Source organism: Charadrius vociferus, unplaced genomic scaffold (genome assembly GCF_000708025.1).
Source record: "Charadrius vociferus isolate BGI_N301 unplaced genomic scaffold, ASM70802v2 scaffold7, whole genome shotgun sequence".
Taxonomy (NCBI): Eukaryota; Metazoa; Chordata; class Aves; order Charadriiformes; family Charadriidae; genus Charadrius; species Charadrius vociferus.
In genome coordinates this window covers 3076875-3098164 of record NW_009649308.1, presented here as the reverse complement: position 1 = coordinate 3098164, position 21290 = coordinate 3076875, and the positions used below count along the sequence as shown (strand labels likewise).

General features: G+C 40.5%; 1 protein-coding gene across 1 annotated transcript in view; it reads right to left on the bottom strand.

Annotated features, from left to right (window-relative positions):
• The window catches only part of AFF2 (AF4/FMR2 family, member 2), a 243237-nt gene that overhangs the window by 17542 nt on the left and 204405 nt on the right, over positions 1 to 21290 (bottom strand). The window contains exons 10-12 of the mRNA XM_009889318.1: positions 5814 to 5976; positions 4264 to 5283; positions 2091 to 2215 (exon numbers count right to left, since the gene is read on the bottom strand). Of these exons, the coding sequence (XP_009887620.1) occupies positions 2091 to 2215; positions 4264 to 5283; positions 5814 to 5976 (1308 nt within the window). The remainder of the gene's footprint in view (positions 1 to 2090; positions 2216 to 4263; positions 5284 to 5813; positions 5977 to 21290) is intronic.

Genomic DNA, 21290 nt, shown 5'->3' with positions numbered 1-21290 from the left:
AACCATAGGCAGCCACTGGGAGCTGCAAAAGCACAGGTGTGCCCTATCTTTCACTAATTCCTCCAGACTCCTGAATGCCTCCAAATTTTGGTCCAGAGATCACAGTCTTTCTGTCAAAACATTCTTGTATCTACAAAAAAGCCCAATGAAAGCCTCTGAAGTATGCCTTGGGGAATTTAGCTTGTTAGCACAGGGTTCAAGCTTTATCAGGAGAGACCTAAGGTTCCTCCCAAGTGGGAGAACATCCACCATGGGACGTAACACCTTCTTAATGGATGAACATCATCATCACACCTGTAGCTGAAAATCCCTCCTTTCTCAAAGTCCTCATGTAGACACTTAGGAGTTCTGAAAAAAACATACCATAGAACTTCTGGGAATAAGGGAGCAAATGGCAAAGCCCACCTTTAACCTTTTACCACTGAAGTGTTACTTTCCCCCATGCCCTTGAACAGTGTACTTTCAGCTTCCGCTTTCTTCTGCCTCCCCTTAAAACTCTACTTAACCCTCCGGAGAACAGAACTATTCCTGACTGCTTAAAAACAATCTGGGGCTCTCCAGAAATTTGTCGTCACACAGTTCATCCAGCTTTGTAATCTTCTGGGAAATACATTGATCTATATTCAGTTGCACATCTCTGGGAGTTGAAGACCTGAATTATCAAACAATATTGCATTTGGTTCAGGTGAACTCAGAAGATGCTAATAACAAATGCAGTATGACCCAGGTCTCAATCACTGCTTTGGAAAAGAAGTCAGAAAATTTTGTTTCAAAACTCGAGGCAGATGAGAGGAAAAGCTAGCATATGGAAATAACTATTGATGGACACAATTACATTTTAGCAGAGAATACCAAGGGCTTGAAAGCTCCGAGGAATCAAATTAATGACCTGGAAAACAAGCTCAAATTAAGAAACATCAGGTTGGGGGTGGATCCTTAGGGCTTGCTGGCGACAAGAATAGAAAGATATTTTTTTTAATGGATTGTGGAGGTGTTGGGGATGGATAATCCTTGATTCCCTCTGCAATGTATCTCCGCTCACTGTATTTCTAGCAATGACAATCAGGCAACACCCATCATGATGTTTATCAAATGTGCAACATGTTACATATCACATCGTAACTTTCAATTCATCTGCCTTTTCCAGACTCCAACTCTGATTTTCCCAGTGGTAGAATGAGGGGTTAGCTCAAGGACTGAAGTTACTGCCTAATTGCACCACTATAAATAAAATGATGCTCAACCTTCTTTATGGATTTTAAAATTTGTATGCTATTTCATAAATGATCTTTGAACTTTATCTAAATTTAAATACTACTAAAATCAAACTGTTTTCAGAAGCACATTGTGGGTTTCATTCTTTGCTTGTCCTAGTGCGAAGCAGAAAGAAATGCCTCATCTCAAAATCGTAAAAGCACAGAATTGATGACAGAAGGGAATTGGACTCTTTGGTTATTTATAGAATGTTAATCTTGTGATTATACTAATCAGAATCATTATTTACGTGGCGCCTGTTTGCTCAAGCATTATAGCCATCTCTCAAAGACACTCTGAAAGGCACAAACTATTTGACTATGTTTGCTGAAACACAAAGCGTGTATGTCTGAAACATTTAGGATGGTCATCCCAGCATTGCCGTGTACACAGTTAAAGAGTAAGAGCCGCTGAAGTGAATGGCAAAGTCACTATTTCGTTCAATAAAACTGAGGACTCTCTCTTATGAAAATGATTTAAAAAAATAAATTCCAGGCAATCAAATAAAGCCCATTTCTAGTAGAATTCTCTGGCCATAGAGGTTAAGGATGATGGGGGCAAGAAAGAACATTGAAAGGATGCAGTATGGGGGTATAAGAGTACACCAGGATTGTGGTGGCACTCTGAATTCCTGTAGTCCATCCGAAGGTTGAAAGAATCTCATCCAAAACCATGTGGATCCTCTTCCTGATGGATGGGAATAGCAATGCCAGGTCACTTACACTTATGGGCTGGAAAGCCCATCTGGCTCTACAGCAAAGACATTTGTAGAACAGTACCATGAAATCCCTTGTGAGTGTTATGTGGGGAAAAAAAAAACAACCAAAACAACTTACTCTTTAGTGCTGGTTAATCTGTGATTCGGTATCGGAGAGATACAAGGTGGGAGCAGGCATGAAGCTGAAGGGTCCTCCAGGCGCTGCTTCTTGCTTTCAACAAAGGTATCCAGGCTTTCTGTCTGCTTTAACAAAAAAAGGTAGAGCTTGAAAGATGCAGCATCTACGCACCATTTCACTTGCCATTAAGAGGAGCTCCGGAATCTCAGCATATTTCCTTTACAGTAGCAGCAGCTAAAATACTGGTCTAAAAGAAGTGAAAGTCACCTGAAATCAGGGCTAAACGTGCACCAAACACATGACATGAAGTTATATAACAAGTGACATAGCTAGATAATTAGGAAGCAAAACGCCTCATGTGCTATAGTTATCTTCTGTAGTGCACTGGAATTTAATTAATAATTCAGATGGAATGACTTGATTACACCAAATCTTACTCAAGTAAATAGCTTTTACTCATTGACTTAATGGCAGTTGATGGGAGAACTTCCCTGAGTAAGTATTCCTCACAGGACTAAAAGACTACAGGCCTGAGCTGGGGTAGTCATTAACAGTGATAGCTCGTTTAAAATTTGCTTTGAAAGATTCCCTGATGCATGACTTTTGTGCCTGAACTAGGATGATACAAGTAAAGCTGATTACTGCTTGTTCACTGGAACCTTCCTATCAGCCTTCAAGCCCACCAGTAGATGGCTAAAATAAACCTTTTAATAGCATGATTTAGAAACACAAATCAGGGTCTCCCTACCCTGTTTTACCTGCTGATACACCCTCAAGTCATCCTAATTGGTATGTTTCCCCTTGGGTAGCAGTGAACAATCATATAGCTACTGAATGGGTGTTTCAGAGCATAGCTTAGTCTGTACACTCCCAGAGTGAGATTCCTCATTTTGTTACTTTCTGATTCAGCCCTAGCTAATGAAATTATGAGGTTCCAACTTTCAAAAACACCCCCCCCCCCCCCCCCAGGAGCCCTCAGTTTAGTTGCCAATACTATACTCATGCTTTACCCAAATACCTCCTCCATCATACTGACACTCCAGTGAAGTTACCTAGCAAGAAGGTTTTTTGTATAATTAATATACACCCTGGTGTACTTATGCATACACACAAGCATGAACATTTATACATCCCTTTCCTCTCTTCTTTTCTCCTCCCTTCTTACATCTCTGCCTTTAGTGTACAGCTAGAATATAAATTGAATAAAAACCTGCTGAGTTTACTCATGTGATTATTTCCACTTAATTCAACAGGGAAGGAGCCAGTGCAGTGACTCATGTAGGCAGGGGTGCAGACCCTGTGTCTGCCTGGCATTGTTTGTCTTGGTCTTGTATTAACTCTCTCATGCCACCGGACTGCTCAAACTCAGGATTTCAGCAAGTCTGTTAGAACAGAGAGCTGAAGTCACATTCACAATGATTTATAAAATTTGGGGTATAAAGAAAATACACACCAGAGCACAACCATTTCAGCTGGAAAAACTGACTACAAAAATTCATTTATGATATAAAACTTCAGTTTCTTTTCTGAAAGCACATTCAGTTTGAAGTGCACTGTCACATCCCACAAGATAGGGTACCCTTGGGCATAAATAACATAAAACACATGATAAAACATAATGCCTTAAGTCAAAATATATTTGCTTTTTCAGGTAGCTGTGTAGAGAAAGCAGCTAGTTAAGCAAATGATATTTCGATGAATCACATTTGTTTATACAACAAAACAGTATAAAGACTAAATTCACCAGGAGCATAAGCAAGCACCATTCCACTGACGTTAATGAAGCTATGCCTGTTTAAGCCAGTGGTGAAAGTGTCTTAATTCTGCAGACAATAAACCCCTGCCTTCCAAACAGAAGCCACATTTTCTGAGTATGGCTGAACCCGTGGCAATACGAACTCATCATTGGGAATCTTTCTGCAGGTTACAGAACACTGGAAATAAACAGGTAAGCGAGCAAATACAGTGAAAAAGCTTGTAAGACAAATCTCAAAAAAATACATTGTTCATTGATTTTGTCAGCTGGAGTTTGGTTTTTACTAGTTTCTAATGTTAATTTGTAATGCACTTGTAAACGTATGTCCTTTGTAAAACCAATAAAGCTTTAGTGTTATGATGCTTCCTTACAGTATAGAAATTCAGCGTTTTCCTCTGAACGATGACAATGACTTACCTTGTGTTTCCTTTTGGATTTTGTGGATGGTTTTTCAGCTGCTGGGGTAGGGGACTCTCGAGATGGTCGTCTGTGTTTCACATTTGCCTCTCTTGATTCACTTTTCACAGACGTGGTCTCAAAAGGCTCTTGTCCAGGTATCCTAGAGAGTAAACTAAGGTCTATTTTCACCCACAGAGATTTGAGTTCCTCATATTCTCTCAGTGGGGACAGAAGTTCATTTTGTACGACTGGGATAGGAGAAAAGAGCTGCTCCTCCAAGTCATTGCTGGTCTGGTCAATGGATGTGTTGCTGCCATTGCTAGTTAAACTACTTACGCTGAGGATGTTACTGCCAGAGTCCTTCACTTTGATGCCATTGCCAGACCCAGTGCAAGCTGGCAATACCTTTGCCTGCAAGCTCTCCTCCTGGTCTGTATTTGAGTCAGAAGTAGATGAATCCGTTTCAATGAATTCCCGGGACTTGGGAACAATTTTGCTGGGGCCTCTGTACTTTTTCTTCTCTGAAGTGAGACCTGTGCTAGTTCGTGGTTCTTTCCTTGGAGCAGTCTTCCCAACTGCTGCTTTAGTTCGAACCTTTGGCTGCTCGGGGGGTTCCTGTGTGTCTTTTTCTTTGGGAGTGTTGCTGGTATTATTTGGTTTGGGCCAGTTATACTCTTCTACACTGGAAGTCCTTTCTACCTTTTTGGGTTGCTTTTTCCCAGTAGTCCTTTGTGAAGTTGGCTCATTATGAGCTGGTGACTTCTGCTTGGAGCTTTTTGCCTCTGGGGTTTTCTGGGCAACCCGCGGTTTGGCTTTCTCTCGAATGGGACTAAGGATCGCCCTGTCTTTGGAATCGGTCGGGGGCAGGCTGCTGTTGAGCTTCCCTTTGTTTGGCCCTTCGGCCTGCTGGTTGCTCTGGGCCTGGGAGCTGGTCTCGCTGTGAGGCTCATTTTGATTGTTGATGATGGTCTTGTTGTGGGGGTTCACTTTATTTAGCCATTTATCCAGCTGCCATTTGTTTGTTGAAGGAGGTTCAGGCTGCAGTTTGAAGAACGACAAGGAACAAGTCTCAGACAGAAGCAAAGCTTTTCCCTTTAAATGAGAATGTTTTTAACGTACCCTTTTATTTCAGTCAACTAGTGGTGACTGCTAGTTTTATGGGAGTATTTATGGAGTATTTATGGTTAATTAGGTTTCCTTATCTGGTTTACAATGTGGCCCTGGAGAAATTTAATACAACTAAAAAGTTTAGCTGGTCCCTGAAGACATAGTTTTGTCATGTTGCCTTTCCTTAGTCCCAGCTGAATGCTGTGTCAATAAAATCTTCTCTAGCTACTGGCAAAAATCTAAATATTTCTTTAAAGCAATTCAAATGTAGGCCAGAAGGATTCTTCCAAAAGCTAGAATGAATATGTGGGTCATACATGTAAAACTAAAGGAAGAAAAAAGTTGACAGCATCAAACAGCACAGAACTCCAACATTTTCCTAACAGAGAGCAGGGTTTCACTCCCTTCCATGCTTCCCCCTCCAAGCCCCCACTGGTGAGGAGCTGAGAGTGTGGCTTTACCTCTGGCGTGGCACTACGCGACTCCTCGTTGCACTCGCTGTCACTGGAGCTGCTCTCGCTGTCGGAGTCAGACTCAGAACTGCTCTCGGACTCGCTGGAGCTCCCGGAGCCGCCGCTGGAATGGGCCAAGCCGGTTGTGTGTGCTGCTGGCACCGTCAGGCTGCTGCGGGGAGAAGATCCTCTCGTGTCAGTATGCTGCTTGTCTTTTTTTGAAGTGTTATCTTGCAGGAAGCCACCCAGCGAACCCCGTTTATACCAACTTTCCTCAGTGTCAACTCCCTCTCCTGCAGTACAGACCCGATGAAAGCTCCAGCGGCCATGCCACCATGTAGCCACCAGAGGAACTTGTGCTTCACGGGACACACTGATAACGGTGTTAATAACATTACCATCATTGTCGCCCTCAAATGAGAAACACTTCAGTGCCACAAGCCTGAGCTTATTAGCCCAATGATTGCAAAAACTAACAATCACACTTAAATAATTCATTAATGGAATCATGGTTTCTTCATTTTTTGCCAGTTCATTTATAATTTATGATCAAAGGAAGGACATCAGGCAACTAATATTGGACAGGGCATTTTAAAAATTAATTTTAATGAATACTTTTACACTGCAGCATACAAAACCTACATATTTTTGACAAGTCTCCAAGGACTGCCCAAGAATTTTTTATTTATAGCTTTTTTTTCTCTCATGTTTATGATAATGCAGTGAGAAAATGGCAATCGTGCTGAAAATAAGCCTCTCTGTGAAATCTACTTTTCTGCATGTTCAGCTGTCCTCCAAGATGTATTTATTAGCAGTGCACTGGGTGTCATTGTTTTTCCTCAGCATTTATTTCTAAACTGAGAGGTTGGATGACCCCAGTTTTTAGCACTACAGAATTCTACCAGTTTGAGTCTTTATAAACTCATCTTTAACTTCGACTTTTTTGTCGGGGAGATAACCATAAGGTTTTATGTCTCTTCAGCTGATTTATAGAGAGACTTTTTGATGATTGATTTTAAATTTGTGAAGCTGACAAAGCAAAGTGTTTGAAAATTGACACCATTTGCTAGTACTCCTTTATGGATATTCAATACTTCACCTTAATATATCATATGCTGCGTGTGTGTCCCGTATCGAGTGATCCAGAGATACCTAAAAGTTATAGTGCAGCTTTGCCTTCATTTCTGCTGTCTGCTTTTCTACTTTCCTCTGAGAAGGATTCAAGGAAGCCAGCTACATGCCCTCCTTCCCCTTTCAAATTGAGATCCTACGTGCATCAAGATGCCCCTTTAAAACACCACAGTCAACAAGAAACTGGAAGTTGGAAAAGCCAGAAAAACCTGATGTGTGACCCTGCTCCGCTAGCGTCTTTACAAGTATTGTCATTGGCTTCCGTGACAATAATAGATGGTCTTTAATTTGCTTCTTATGCTAAGCTACTTTCTCTCTCCCTCTTTTTTGGTAAACCTATCCCTTACACCATGGTTGGTAACATAACTGTCTCTTTGAGCACTGCAACGGCCCTGCAGTGCCCATTGACAAAACAGCTTGGAGCTTTAGGGTGCATTAATGAAACAAAATTACTCACTTGGGTAATTGCTACAGATCACTAACTTTGTTGCTCATTAAGTGCATATACTTTTTTTTTTTTTTTCTTCTTCTCTCTCTTCTTCTGGAGGCTCTTCACTCAACTGACTCAAGTAGAGCTACTTAAAAAACTTCAACTGGAAGTAACAGGTAAATCAAAAGAATAGATGCTTTTAAAAATATGGGCGTTTCCACGAGTATTATGGAAAACTAGACATCACTGGATTAAAAATGGATCTTACACTTTGCATTTAATGTAACTATTTTTGGAAACCATTTGTGCACTCGTTTTTCTTTCTTTATCCCTCCTTTTCAGTGAAGATCAAGAAAGTGTAGGTTAGGGAAATATATTTTTCACTTCTTTTTTACAGTAAACAAGGAAACAGAACAGTGAAGAAAAAGGGAGTGTGCTTGCAGGGGAGTTTGCCTTTCAAGTCACTGTCTTGTAATTCTGATCTTATATTTTCTATTTGGAAAACACTGAAAGTAGATGAAAACAGAGTTTTCCTACTTCATTACTAATGTTTCCAATAAGAATGAATAAAAAAAAAATAGAAAAAAACTCCAAGGATTTCCGAACTAAGGAGGCAAACATGACAATTCCATTCTAAAATACCAAAAGTAAACATCAGCCTTGAAAAAGATGTTATTTATGGAATTATCAGAACAATGAAGTTGCAATTTAGAAATTATTTTTTCCCCTAAATCTGTGGGCTTCATCTGTTTCACTTCTATTTTCTGTTTTCACCCCAAAATGGAAGTGAACGTGGCATTATTAACGTTTCACCCTTGCTGAAAACTCCAGTTCCCACAACCCTAGTGGGGAGCCGGCTGTGAAGATGAAGAGATGTTTAATCCTTAGCAGCCCCTCCGAGAGCTCAGGGCCAGGCACCCGGCTGCCTGGCATATGCCCATCCTGCAGAGAGTAGCGGGGCCCATGGCTGCACCGAGCTGGTGGGGCATCAGCCCCGTCCCCTGCGGCCCAGTTCCCGCAGGGAATTAATGCACCTTCGTAGCAGGGCGTATAAACCTGCACCAGACTCTTGCAGTGCCAAAGCTCCTTGCCTGGGCTGTTTTAGGCCCAGGCAACCCCCCCACAGAGGGATGTGTCGGGGGCTGCTCGCACACGTGTGCAGATCTGCCTAAGAAAAGGCTCTGTTGTCAGTGCTGGCTAGTTTGCTCTCATTAAGATAACTGATTTAAAGAATATCACCTCTTATAATAGATCAAAGAAGGAAAAGCCAGCATCCCAGCAGCTAAGGCCAGACCTTTCTAGCCTTTAAACACAACCTACATCTTTTAGCACTCTGGAAGAGAACTGACACTGTAGCTGGGATGCACTCACACAAAACAACTCGAGTTGTACTGAAGCAGACTGCAACTGTCTGACAAAGAACTCAAAGGGCAAGAATAAAACCATGGAAATAGATGGCAGCTCCAACCTGGCCTTATTTTCTTTCTTTCTGCACATCAGCCTCAGAAAAAAGTCATCATATGCCAAACATTACCAAATAACACAGCTCAGCAAGCTTGCAGGAACCAGACAGACTCAAAATAATGGTTTTCATACAAAACACAATGAGGTCATATTTGTCTTTCATCTGGGATAATAAAATTATGCCTTGGCTACATCGGGCGGTTTCATGCTGAAGACATCATTGCTGATCTACATTTTTAAAGTAGAAACATTCACTTTTCATCATGTAGTTTGGATTGGGAGTAACTCTGTTTGTGTGCTTTGCAAAACAATCAGATAAGACCCAAAATGCCTTTCCTAGCATCTCACCATACTAAAGACAGAGCGATCTTGCACATCGCTACATGCGCAATCAACTTCTAATAATGCTGTTCAGCAGAACAGAAGAAAATATACAGACCTTTCACATACAAGTGCATGGAAAAAAAACCCTCTGCTTCCAATAAAATGAGTTTAGTGGAGAGATTCTGGGTTGTCTTCTGTTTTTTTTTTCCTCAAATAAAATGTATCTTTCAGTTCAAAAGAACAGGTTCATTTGCACTCTTCCCAAAGACTTCTTCAGCTTTAAAGTTAAATCACATGTTTTAAAAGATGCTGGGATAGATTCTGCAAATGTGCATTCGAGCAGCTGTTATACAAATAAATTGGGCTTCTTCACATAAGTATCAACTACATGAACTGGGGGTTGCCTCTCTAAGAGACTTTCATAGCAAGCTTTGTTGTGTTGCTAAGATCCAGACAAGGAATGCCAGCCCAGACAAGGTTTAAAATGGATTTAAAGCATTTTATCATCAGACATAAGTCCTCAAAGTGAGTAAAGGGGGCAGGAGGCACTGGTATTTGAAACTCTTGAATTTTTATTTCCCGGTAGGAGATGAGAACTCATATTGTTCCTCAGTATTTGGGTGGACAATGTTTTTATTCCATTTGAACTGAAAAAAAAAAATTAATAAAAACAATTCTGCACAATGGAACACAGTATTGTTTGGGTAAATAACACTTAGAAGAAAGCCAGTTCATTATTATCACTTGAGATTGGAGGCCCCTACTGAGACCAGTGACCCACTGTGCTGGGATCTGTGTAAATACATGATGAGACACAGTCCTTGGGCCAAAGAGCTCGCAATCCAAACACACAAAGCAAACATCAGAGGTATTACAATCATCCTCAGACGCCGTGCAGGCCTGTCACATTTCTCTAAGTGCAAGGCCTCTCTGCAGTTAATGGAAACATCAGTTTCACCTCCTATTTAACTTTGTTCTCCCCATTTTCCAAGTCCTGTGCTCAGCAATCGAGCTGAATCCTGCAGGGCAGTCAGCCATGCTCTGCCCTGACCCAGAGCCCTGACCACGGGTGTGCTATCTGGGAGGAAAAATACACAAGTGACGCAGCAGTAAGAATCCCCATTACGCAGGCCAGATGGAGCAGCGTCTGCTTACCCCTCTCCAGAGTAGCTTCTCCTGTGCCCTGGAGATGAGAGACACTGGAGTGGCACCCATACTGTAGGTAGGAGGAAAACCAGACCTCCATCTTTTGTAAAGGCCATCATGATGATGTCTCTAGTTGTCTGCAGACAGGTAAGCTGGTCTCCTCCCTGCTATCAAACAATGAAGCAGACAGAAGAGACCTGCACATCTGGAAGCAATTTAGAAGGTCGCTCTTCTGCAGTGCTTTCACCTATCTCCCTTCTTCTGCTCTTGCAGCACATGGCACTTCCCCTGTCCCTTGCTGCTTGGCAGCACGATCACGCACAGTCTGGGCACAAAGTATGAGATAAGAAATGTCTTGAAGGAGAGGACAAACACCAGTACCACCAGTACCTGCCAGTAGTTTTCAGCACTTGTTGAGCTCAAGCTTAACTACAAGCAGCTGAGCCTTGCAGGTGTGTGGCTGCTGATGGCTCCTGGTGTGGAACTGCATCAAGCTCATCACACACAACCACCTTTCTTTCACTGCCATTCACTGGTATGGGTGATCTGCCTAAATTTAAATTCTTCCTGCAGCTTGCCTGTTTTTTAACTCATAGGTCATTTTTTCAAAGCCAATTAAAGCAGACATGGCATTATTATATGTTTGGGTTATTTTGCTGCCTAGAGAACTGAAGGCCCAACATGCACCTTACACATTTTTCGTTGTTGTTCTCATCTAGACTATTACATTATTTTCAACACATCATTTACTCTACTGTTGTAATAAATGATTTTCAAGATTAAACCTGGTAGTTACAACAAAGATAATGTGAAATACTGAAACTCATTAGCCTCTAATAAGAAAAATAATAAACTGTTTACCCTGTAAATACATATGTTAAAAAAAAAGTCATATAATTCAGACTACTGCAGTAAAACTCATCAAGGAACCAAAATTCCTAACAAGTCCTTAGCTATCTCCCTGAACTTTTCACCAATTAGATGTAGTCACATTAATTGCTGTGAAGAGAATTTGGCAAATAGACGGTGCCCTCAAACAATAGGTTTATTCATTCCAACCCTTCCTTTTTAGGGTAACGATGAATTGGCCACTTGTTCCATTGCTCTACCCAGAAATTAAAATGTAAACTTTGAGAAAACAGAGCACTGCTGGGCAGTGGGAAATTGTAGATGGGAACTGACCAGTGAGTCAACAGTGTATCAATGCCGGCAATGTATTTCCACAAGAAGCAGCACTCTACAAAGGTTACTTTACTGCACAGGCCTATTTTTAGGGAAAATTCAACCAATGGAATTTGGAAAGGGGAAGGTCTACGCTGAAAAAGCAAGTACAGCCTCGACAGAGTGGTTGATCTTCCTGTTGAGGCACTGGATTGGGACTTGGATGAATTTTGCTTTGTGTCTGAGAAGATTTTTTTTAGACTATGTTGCCTACCCCTGATCTATTTGAAATGCAAATTCCTCAGAACAAAGACTCTGATTGCACAGGGCACTGAGAAGTGGGCACCCAGCTCTGAGTAAGACTTTTGTGCACTACAACCCCACTACAGCATCTACCAGAGTGGACAATAACACTCACTCTTAGGGGGATACTGTTGTTCTCCCACTCACTACACTTGATTCTGAGAGAAGAGAAATAGAGGAACAAACCGGCTTCAGCTTTTCAGAAGCCAGCCCAATCTCTCCTCCAGAGTCTATTTCTACAGAAAAACTGTGAACCTGAGGGGCATTAGTAGGAGTTAGTGGGCTCACTGAATTCTGCGTAAATGTTAAAAAAAGGCTGCTTCATTATTCTAGCAGATAATAATAGAGCAGCACCTAGCAGATTAATATTTAGTGTCAGAATTTAATACCATAACTGTTCAATAACGAAGTTTTATTTCTCTTCTATTCTTACACCATTATCAGGAAGTAATATTCTCTTCTAATTTGAAAGGGAACTGCCATTCTTTTATAATGAATTGTTCATATCTATATCTTCCAACTTATATATGACTGCCATTAGATTGCTTTTTAAAGAAAAGGATTGCTCTGAATGATTTGTTCCCTGCCTTCCCATTGGTTAGTATTAAATTATTTATCATCAGGCTGGTAGGATTCAAATCTAAACTTTCAAAGATTGCGTTGACACAGGAACAGAAAACCTGTATCAAGCCCGTTTGAAATATTAATCAGCACCCGGGTCAATGAAATGAAATAAGGTGTGGAAATTGTTACTTCAGCTAACATTAGCACACATAGTAAGACATCACTTATGATGGCGCTCCCATGTCAACACACATGGAAAGGGAAAACCTCTCAAATATGTTATTCAGGATGTGGCAGTTGATCTGCCTGTATCGGTTCTGAACACTGTCATGCAAATAGGAGTGCTGATTTATTTTGAGGGGGAGGGTAATTTACAAGATGTTGTATGTAAAAAGCCACATTCTCAGTTTACTGTGTTCAAAAGTAACTGTTTTAATCAAAGACTGTTTATAACAAGGTTGATAGAGTTACTGAACCAGATTTTTTTTCATATACATATAACCCTTTTATACTTCCAGCTTTAAAGACCATAAAAAAGGATAGTAAAGATGAAAGAAATAAAAAGAATGACAGAGCTAACTCCTATGAGCCACAATCTATGTCAAAGCAGAACTAAAGTGATTGACAGCTTGCATTAGTAATGAATAGAGTGGGGAAAAGCTGCCAAGAATCCGTAACAAGGTCAAAGCCTTCCAATAAAGAATTACATTAGCCACAAATCCTAGGTGGAAGTGTGTATATACATCTGCAATGTGACTTTAACCATGGTACTGTTTTCTACTTTCCTATTGTGACCCTTTTCTGGGTTTTATTCCTGGGCTGCAGTAAGTTCTGACTCTTTATCACACCTGCAATAAAGAACAGGTGTAACATATCAAACTGCCTGTGAAATTATAAAAAACAAACAGAAGAGCAGGAATTTTAATGGCACATCCCTAATGGTGCACATAAAAAACTTTCTGAACTATTGGTATGGTAATCGCTCTCCTTCCAATTTCACACACTTGACATGGAAGAGAAGGGGATTTTGCATATTAAAAGCAATATTGTATCTGTGATTTCTGTGTGCATCACCCTGCTCACCTCAGAGTTTGGAAACAATTTTGTGAGCGTGATATTATTCAGGGATTGCAATGTATGTAGACTTTTTGATGTACAATATTTTAGTGAATGAATTCAAGTGTCAGAGAGCATTATTTGTACTATGCCCCAATGTGCTACTGTTTGTCTGGCATCTGGAAGAACAAGAATACTATCTCTTACTTCGAGACTCCAAAGGGCCTCATTTGATGTAAATGGAACCATTTTATTATATCAATATTGCCTCACTAAATCAAGCTAGATATGAGTATTGATACACAGAAAGTAATTTATTTTCCACAAAGGAAATGTGGAATACTGCATCTTCCAGTACACCACTTTGTGAATCTTCTGCGAAAGTTTAGAAGTACACATTCACCCCTCTACTGGTTTATAATTTTAAGTTGACATAAAATGTTTTTTAATGAGTCACTTATTGCACTTTGATTTTACTTATTTCATCAGAAAGTCCAAATGTGGTGATGATAACAAACATCCAAAGTGAAACTTTCAAAGCAAAGTGTTGGCTTTTTTCTCATTCATGTATGGCAGAAACTTGGACAGGTAACATTGTGAATGCACTACCCTGCTTGTTTGAACCCAGTTCTACTTCAGTTTTAACTGAAAACGGAATCCATCTTAGAGCTCTGTGGGAAAAGAACTGGGACCTATGGGACCAAAACACTGGTGCAGATGGATCCACCTGACACCTACAAATCCTCAACATTTCCAGTCTCATCTGCTATCTGAGGAAAGCTAATTTTACTATTCTGAGCAACCAAGCTGTAGGAAACACGAGAAAGGAGGATTCTTTTTTCTTTCCCCATATAAGACAACACACCTCTGAGCTTGAAAAGGTGCCAAAAGGCATATCCCGATTTTCCAGAGCTTTACAGCTCACACGCAGCCATTCACACCTGTGCGCTATGTACAAGTGTCACAACGTCAGCTCAGGAAACCGGCTGAGGATTTACTCTCCAGGGGAATCCCTTGGGAGGAGATCAGCAGCGTAACCACTTCCAGACCAGAGCAAAGAGGATGAACTGGGAACACGAGTCTCTGCAATTCAGAGAAGGGAAAACAGCCTGTTGCAGTCTGTTAAAGCCACCCCTGTTTAGAAAAGCCCCAAGATTGCTCCAACGGTGGCTGTTGTCAGGAGCATGACGAGTAAAACAGGCAATACAGAAAAGGGCAGAGATAAAAACTGAGTACAATCAGAACAAATTGGGTAATATTTTACTCAATGAGCTTCAGCTGCTCACAAACTGGTAGCAATCTCCATGGGTTATACACTGTACAAAGCATGAAACAGCAGGATCGGTGCTAGAGGCATGGCGTGGCTCACGGGCATGTACTCAAATGATTAAGGCACAAATAATCCACATCTACGGAGATGACTTCTACCGGTGTGAGACTTTAGAAAACTGATTCGATTCCTGTGTGTTTCTGGGATTTAATGGGCAAAATAATTCCATTCCTGGCACTTCTTCCCTGTTTTTAATACAGAGAGTATTGTGACATTCCAAGTATATTTACGTACATCAGATTTAAGTTCTAGAATAACAGGGGCCACAGAAGTACACAGACACTAATGAAAAACAAAAGCAGACACTTAGTTTCACTGTTACTGCCATAATAGTAAAAAGGAATCATCGTTACTAATAATGGGCAATTACTCTGAAATAGTTGTTAAAAAGTATTCCTAAAGGCACATGATGAATTTACGGCACACCACAAGAGCCTTTCATGGATATAAAGATGTACTTCAGCACACATGACTTGTTTCTTGAACAAGGAGAAACCTGTCTAGCAAAATATTAATAAAGCTGAATGCTGAAACATAGGTGTCTTCCTTACAATACATTTTAAAATGGGTTGAAAAGCTCCATTTGGAGTGAAGATCTAAACCTTCTCTATATTTCTGTCTAACGTGAGCTCCTTTTAATACTGTTGATTTTTGCCAGTTACATAATACGCTGCTTTGTAGATTAAAAAAAAAGGTATTAAATCTATTTAGGATTAAATATCATCTTGAAGGATCTTATGTTAAGAACAGAGCTAAACCTTTAAGCAGCATCCACCCTTAATTATGACATACGTAGGTATTAAGGAAAAAGAGGTGCTTCTTTGAGTGATAAATGGACCTGAAGATCCTTCACAACACTCAGTATAAATCACAAAAGGCCATTAATAAATAGTCAGAAAAAATGACAGTTACTACAAGTATCTGCTCTTATAGTTTGCCTAATACTATCAGTGTCATGTTTAAACCTGACATCTTAAATCTTCGACATGAAAACCCTTTAAGTCAAAAGGCTCAGCTATTTTAAACAGAATTTTCTAAGCTTGTTATTTTGAATGACAGCAAAAGGAAACAGAATCTTTAATTCTTTAACCTTATCTGGCTGAAAATCTCGCTTTTCAGCCATTTTCATCAACACCAAAATAAAAGGAAGATCTTATACTTGCTGGGATCTTGTGGGCAAACAGAGTTAACATGTCTTCCAGAGGGTGCTCAGCACCTTCAGGATGGAGCTCTGTGGGAGTCAAGTCAAAACACCGCAAACAGAAGGACTGCAACCGCCTGTGTACGTGCTGAGGACAAGTTTGGAGCCAGCTTTGAATTAAACGGGAAAGACTTAACTGGGATCGCCAGAAGTAACAGTTGCCGCACTAGATGCCTTCCTGAAGTGTTACTTCAGTACTTTATCCCCCTCTGTCACACCGCCTGCTTTCTTAACCTAGGCTGAGAAAACTGGGATGCCTGGCAGAGGCAGTTAAAATCTGATCGGGAAAGGACTGTGGACAAACACTGTATTCCCCAAGAGAGGTTCAGGAAAAGACAAGTGAAGGGACCATAATCCTAGGTATAAAATGTGTTTGGTCAATGGGGTGCTGAAAAAAGTGACATTTTGTCTATTTTTTCAATGTGGACAAAATAATTTAGATCTTTAGGATTAGCTAAATTATTATTGCTTCTTAAAAACCTTTCAACTAAGAAGCTTTCATTCTGGAGACACTTACGTTCCTGAGTTACAAGAAATGGATTTTTCAACATTACCACCATCCATTTTTCCTCTGACTGACAAAGGGTTACTGTACCAGCAATGGTTTGCTGAAGGTCTGCCAACAAGCAAAGGTCAGGAAGACCCACACCGCTCATGGATACAGAGGTAAATAAGCAAAGTTTGATCTCATTTGAACTTTTTATTGTTTTCAACTTGATAATCATCCCTTTAGTAAGATGCAAATGCATTCTTCACTCATCTGCCCAGACAGCCTCAATCTCCTAATACTCTCGTGTGGTGTGGTGGTTGCCTGTTACTTGAGACCTGAAGCTCTATTGCTTGACAAAAATCTACAGCAAGTTATCACTCTACTAGCAGGGAAGTGGAGAAATATTGACTTATTTTCTGCATTAGAATTAACGCCCCCCCCCTCTAATTTTGCCTGCAGTATTTGGGATATCATGGACAACGAAGCTAAATTAACCAAGGACAGAGCTCAAAAGCCAGCCCTGACAGTAGAAAGAAGCACAAATGGTCTAAGAGGCTGAGCAGGACCTATTGCTTCTGCAGCAGGGCTCCAAGGTGAACACCACCAGTGCTTGCATCCCCTGCAAATGCGCAGGGAGAGACAGAGATACTGTGGCACTCTGAATTTCAGCCCCATGCTAAGATGGATCCTGCTCAGTAATAACACTGGTTGGCTGATATCTCTCTCATTTTTGCAGAGCAAAACCCACAAGGCCAGTCCGTAAGTTCAGATGATGCCTTCAAAACCCTGGAACAATTTGGTATCTATTCAACGCTTTGTTTCCTCCTTTGCTTTTTAAATGAAAAAACATCCTTAAATGTTCTTATAAGTGAGTTGTGCAGAGGCTGCTGAGAGAAAACATAGTGTGGCAGCATATTCCTCCCACCACACTCAAGTCAGGCTGGATTCCTGCACCAACAGACTGTCAATGGGAGTTTGACATGGGCAGAGTTTTGAAGCTGAAAGCTGTACTTGCTAGTTTTGAAGTGGAGAGGCTGTTATTTTTGAATCTGAATTCATAAAACATCACTTATCGTCTAGGTTACAGATGGACTCAGGATCCCACACTTGGCTCCAGAGTTTGGATAACTCACACTGCATATCTGGGGTTTGGGTTCAAGCCCATCTTGAATATAAATTTAGAATGAAAGAAATACATGCAAATACCAAGCATATTATAAGACACTGCCAGCTGTTTTCTTCCACTGACAAGACCGTTTCTGAGAAAGCAATGTGTTTTTTTTAAGTATATGGTGGAATACTGGAGTGATGACAAGTTGGTATCCCTGAGTTCAATGTGAACCTGACCTCATTCTCAAGTTTAGGGTGTCTCTTGTCCCTGACGCACGCCTTCCTAGGCCTCTCAGGCTACATTCTTTATTAAGTTTGTTGAGAAATGGAACAGTGTGCTCACAACCTTTTTTTGGATCTCTCCTTGAAAAATATCTGTGTTCTATCTGTGCTTAAATGACAGCCTGCTGCTCGTTTTCCAAGAAAATCCATGCCAAAAGTCCGGATAACATTTAACTCACAGCCTGGTATACACAGAGCTGGCCTTGCAGGTCATGTTCCCAACTGAGTAATGGAGTGGCTATATTATCCCTGGCAAGTCTCACAGGTTGGAATTTTCAAAAAAAGCAAACAAAATCAACTTTTGTTTTGTGATTTGATTATTTTTTAATGCTACAGCTTATTCATTTTGGTTTATTAATTTGTTGGTCCAATGGTTTTTATGTGCTGCAATTCAGAATAGGTCTCTCTCTAGTATCATGTTTTATATAGATATGGGAAATGAAATGTAAGTCTGATACAATTACGGTTGTATGCCAAGCAAGACAATACTGTAAACATGACGACAGTCTGAAAAGCTGCTTAGCAAAATGATCTTAATATACAAGGCAGTGTGAAAATGTAAAAAGAATCTATAATGACAACAAAGATTAGCCATTTGCTCTCTAACCTTATTTACAGAAGCAATCAGAGGTATTCAGGTCGAGTTAATGACCCTGTCTCCAATTAATTCAATTGTCTACAAACAACACTGATGCAGTGGTTGTCTCAGAGTCTGCCACATAGTCTCTGAGGGAATACATAAGACTCCATTAAAAGTGACAATAATAATGCATTTATTACTGAAACACTATTGTATTATAAATAAATTCCTGATGTTAAATTATGCTCCACGCTTTAACAGAAATTCAATTACTGAAATAATAAAAAAGACGGTGTATTTGCCAAGTGCTTGGACTATAATTTGGCTGCTTAGTTACCAGCAGTTGGCTGTTTTGCAATTTCTTGTTCATAGAGTATTTCTTTTGAATAAACGCCAGACTTTTCATACAAATTTCATGAACAAGTTGCAAAATGAAATTTTGAGCTTTTGAATCCAATTATGAAAGACATAACTAAATCTATTATTGAAAAAATATTCTTGAAAGCCCTTCTTGCTGTTGTTCGGCTCTGTGTAGTAATTGAGGTAAGCACAGGTGCTGTTCATTATGGGCCATTGTGCACCATCTGAATTCTGGGAACTGAGGAATTCAGACGGTTTCAACTCTGTTTGTGTGAATAACAAACAGGCGTGATTCGGAGGTTGTTTGTACAAGCTTGCACATCGCTCTTCTGGGACTCCTAAGACACCTGCTTACCCTTTTGAAGCCAAAACAGTATCATTTATGTTCTGGCTATTCTTCCCACAATGATTTTTGCAGAAGCAACATATTTCCCCACCCCTCCTGCCTCAGGCTGCTATCAATGGCGGAAGTAGGAACAAAAGAAAACAAGGATAAAACAATTATCTAGTGGGGACAAGAAGCCTTAGAGAAGTTCTTTTTGGCTTGATGAGATTCAGGCAAGGAAAACCTTGTGAGAAAAGAAGTAACTGCTTCTCATACCTAGCACCATTCCCCCTCAACCAGTTTTCTGGGGTTGGCTGTTAAGCATAAAACAGAATTTAATTTTTCTCCTAGTACCAATCTATCTTCTCTTTTTGGGGCTTGGCCATGTATTTATCTTGCTAATGCCTCACCCATTGTCTTCAGATGTTTTACATAGAAGACACGAAGAGATGCATGCACCTGGCATCCTGCTATGTGAGTGCAAATGAAAAATTGCTGACAGTCTTCTTACTGGATCCCATAGGTGCCTGCAGCCATATGGCAGTGTGTACGTGGGTCCTGGCTCTTCAAGGGATCACAGACTCTCACCTCCGCGTATTTCAAAACGTGCTGTCTTGACTATATTTTTCTGCTGACAGTGATTATTTACTTTGCACTTTTATTTGTCGATGTATTGCTAGTACTTATCATCAGAGATGTTATCAAAACATCTGGGGAATCTGGGGACGGAGTGTGCACACAGCCCAAAGGAAGCAAACATGGAGAGGAAGCTCTTGCAGTCTCAGTGTTAAACTGAAGGGTACTTCCTTTTTTTTAAAAAAAAAAAAACAACCCTAACCAATTGCAGTGCAACTAAAACTGCCATGGGAGATGCTATCAGACAAAACTTTGCCGAAGTCAGCAGGCACAACAAGTCCTTGAGCAGGTAAAAGATTCAGATATAATTCAACATCTGCAATATGATTTTGCAGCAACCAAAGTTAGATGACTTATTCTTTGAATTAACCCCTGCTAAAAGCCATGTGCAATTATAACAGTGACCTTAGTGCCACCTGAAAGTCAAGTTAAGATTCGCAAAGAGGAAATAATCCCAAACAACAAACCAACAATTAAAGAAAGGCAACCCCTTTCCTGAACTTCAGGAAAAAAGGCCTACAAGAAAGAAGGCTTGGGATCTCAGTGGGCTGCAGAGCTGAGGGTTTTACTACATTAGAAACTGGCTGGCAACTCTGGAAAGGACCATATTTACATAGGATAAGCCTACAGACTTCTAAAGGGGGTTGAGCTGGCAGTAAGGGACAAAGTGGCATCCTATTCACAGTGTCTGACTTCAGTGACGAATGGCAGTATCCTCCTTCAGCCAGGAAACCAGAAGGAATCTGAACAGAGGGGTTATTTCCTTCCAGATCTTGGACCAATTAGCCACACATTGGAAAAGGAAAAGAAGAAGTAAAAGGACAAGGAAAAGGGAAAAAGGAAAAGGAAGAAGAAAAGACATGAAGGAGAAGGTGAAGGAAGCTGAGCGCCCTCATCAGTCTAAAAATAATTCAGGAACTTAAGGTGAAGGCAGTATTATCATAGCAGGTTACACGTTGAATGATGTTCAACGGCAAAACAACATTTGCAAGTATGAGAAACAAAAGCAGATTTGTTGGGGAAGGTGGAGATGAAAATTACTCCGAGGGTTTTAAGCTCCAAGTCTAACATGGAGCTGAACTCCAAGAGCAACCACAAAGCTACAGAGTTTATACACAGGTACTGTTTTTCACTGAGAGTGTGCCATGTTTTAATACACTGGTGTCAATTATTTGGGGTTTAGGCTTTCTTAGTGGTGACCATAAATGAGGCTTATTTATATTCTGCAAACAGTAAACTAAATTCCTGGAAAAGGCTAAGTATTAGCTCTGAGAGAAATACTTCAAGTCTCTGGGACTAGGTACAGTCCTGATTTTTGCTGTATTTTGTTCAACTTGTATATATATGCACCCACTGCAACCATCCCCACAGGCACTTGCGTGTCTGTACAATAGTAAGAGAGACTTGGGAGAAAGACATTTTCTATGGACCTTGCTCAGCTTAGTAGCTGCTGCTCACAGGTGGGGGGAACTGCTCATCAGCTGAAGGAGAACAGATATTTAAGTGGGATAGGCAAGATAATTTGCCACAGCTATTTCTTTCTTCTCAGTAAAACTGGCCAACATAGGAGGGGACATAGACTCTATCCTTTAA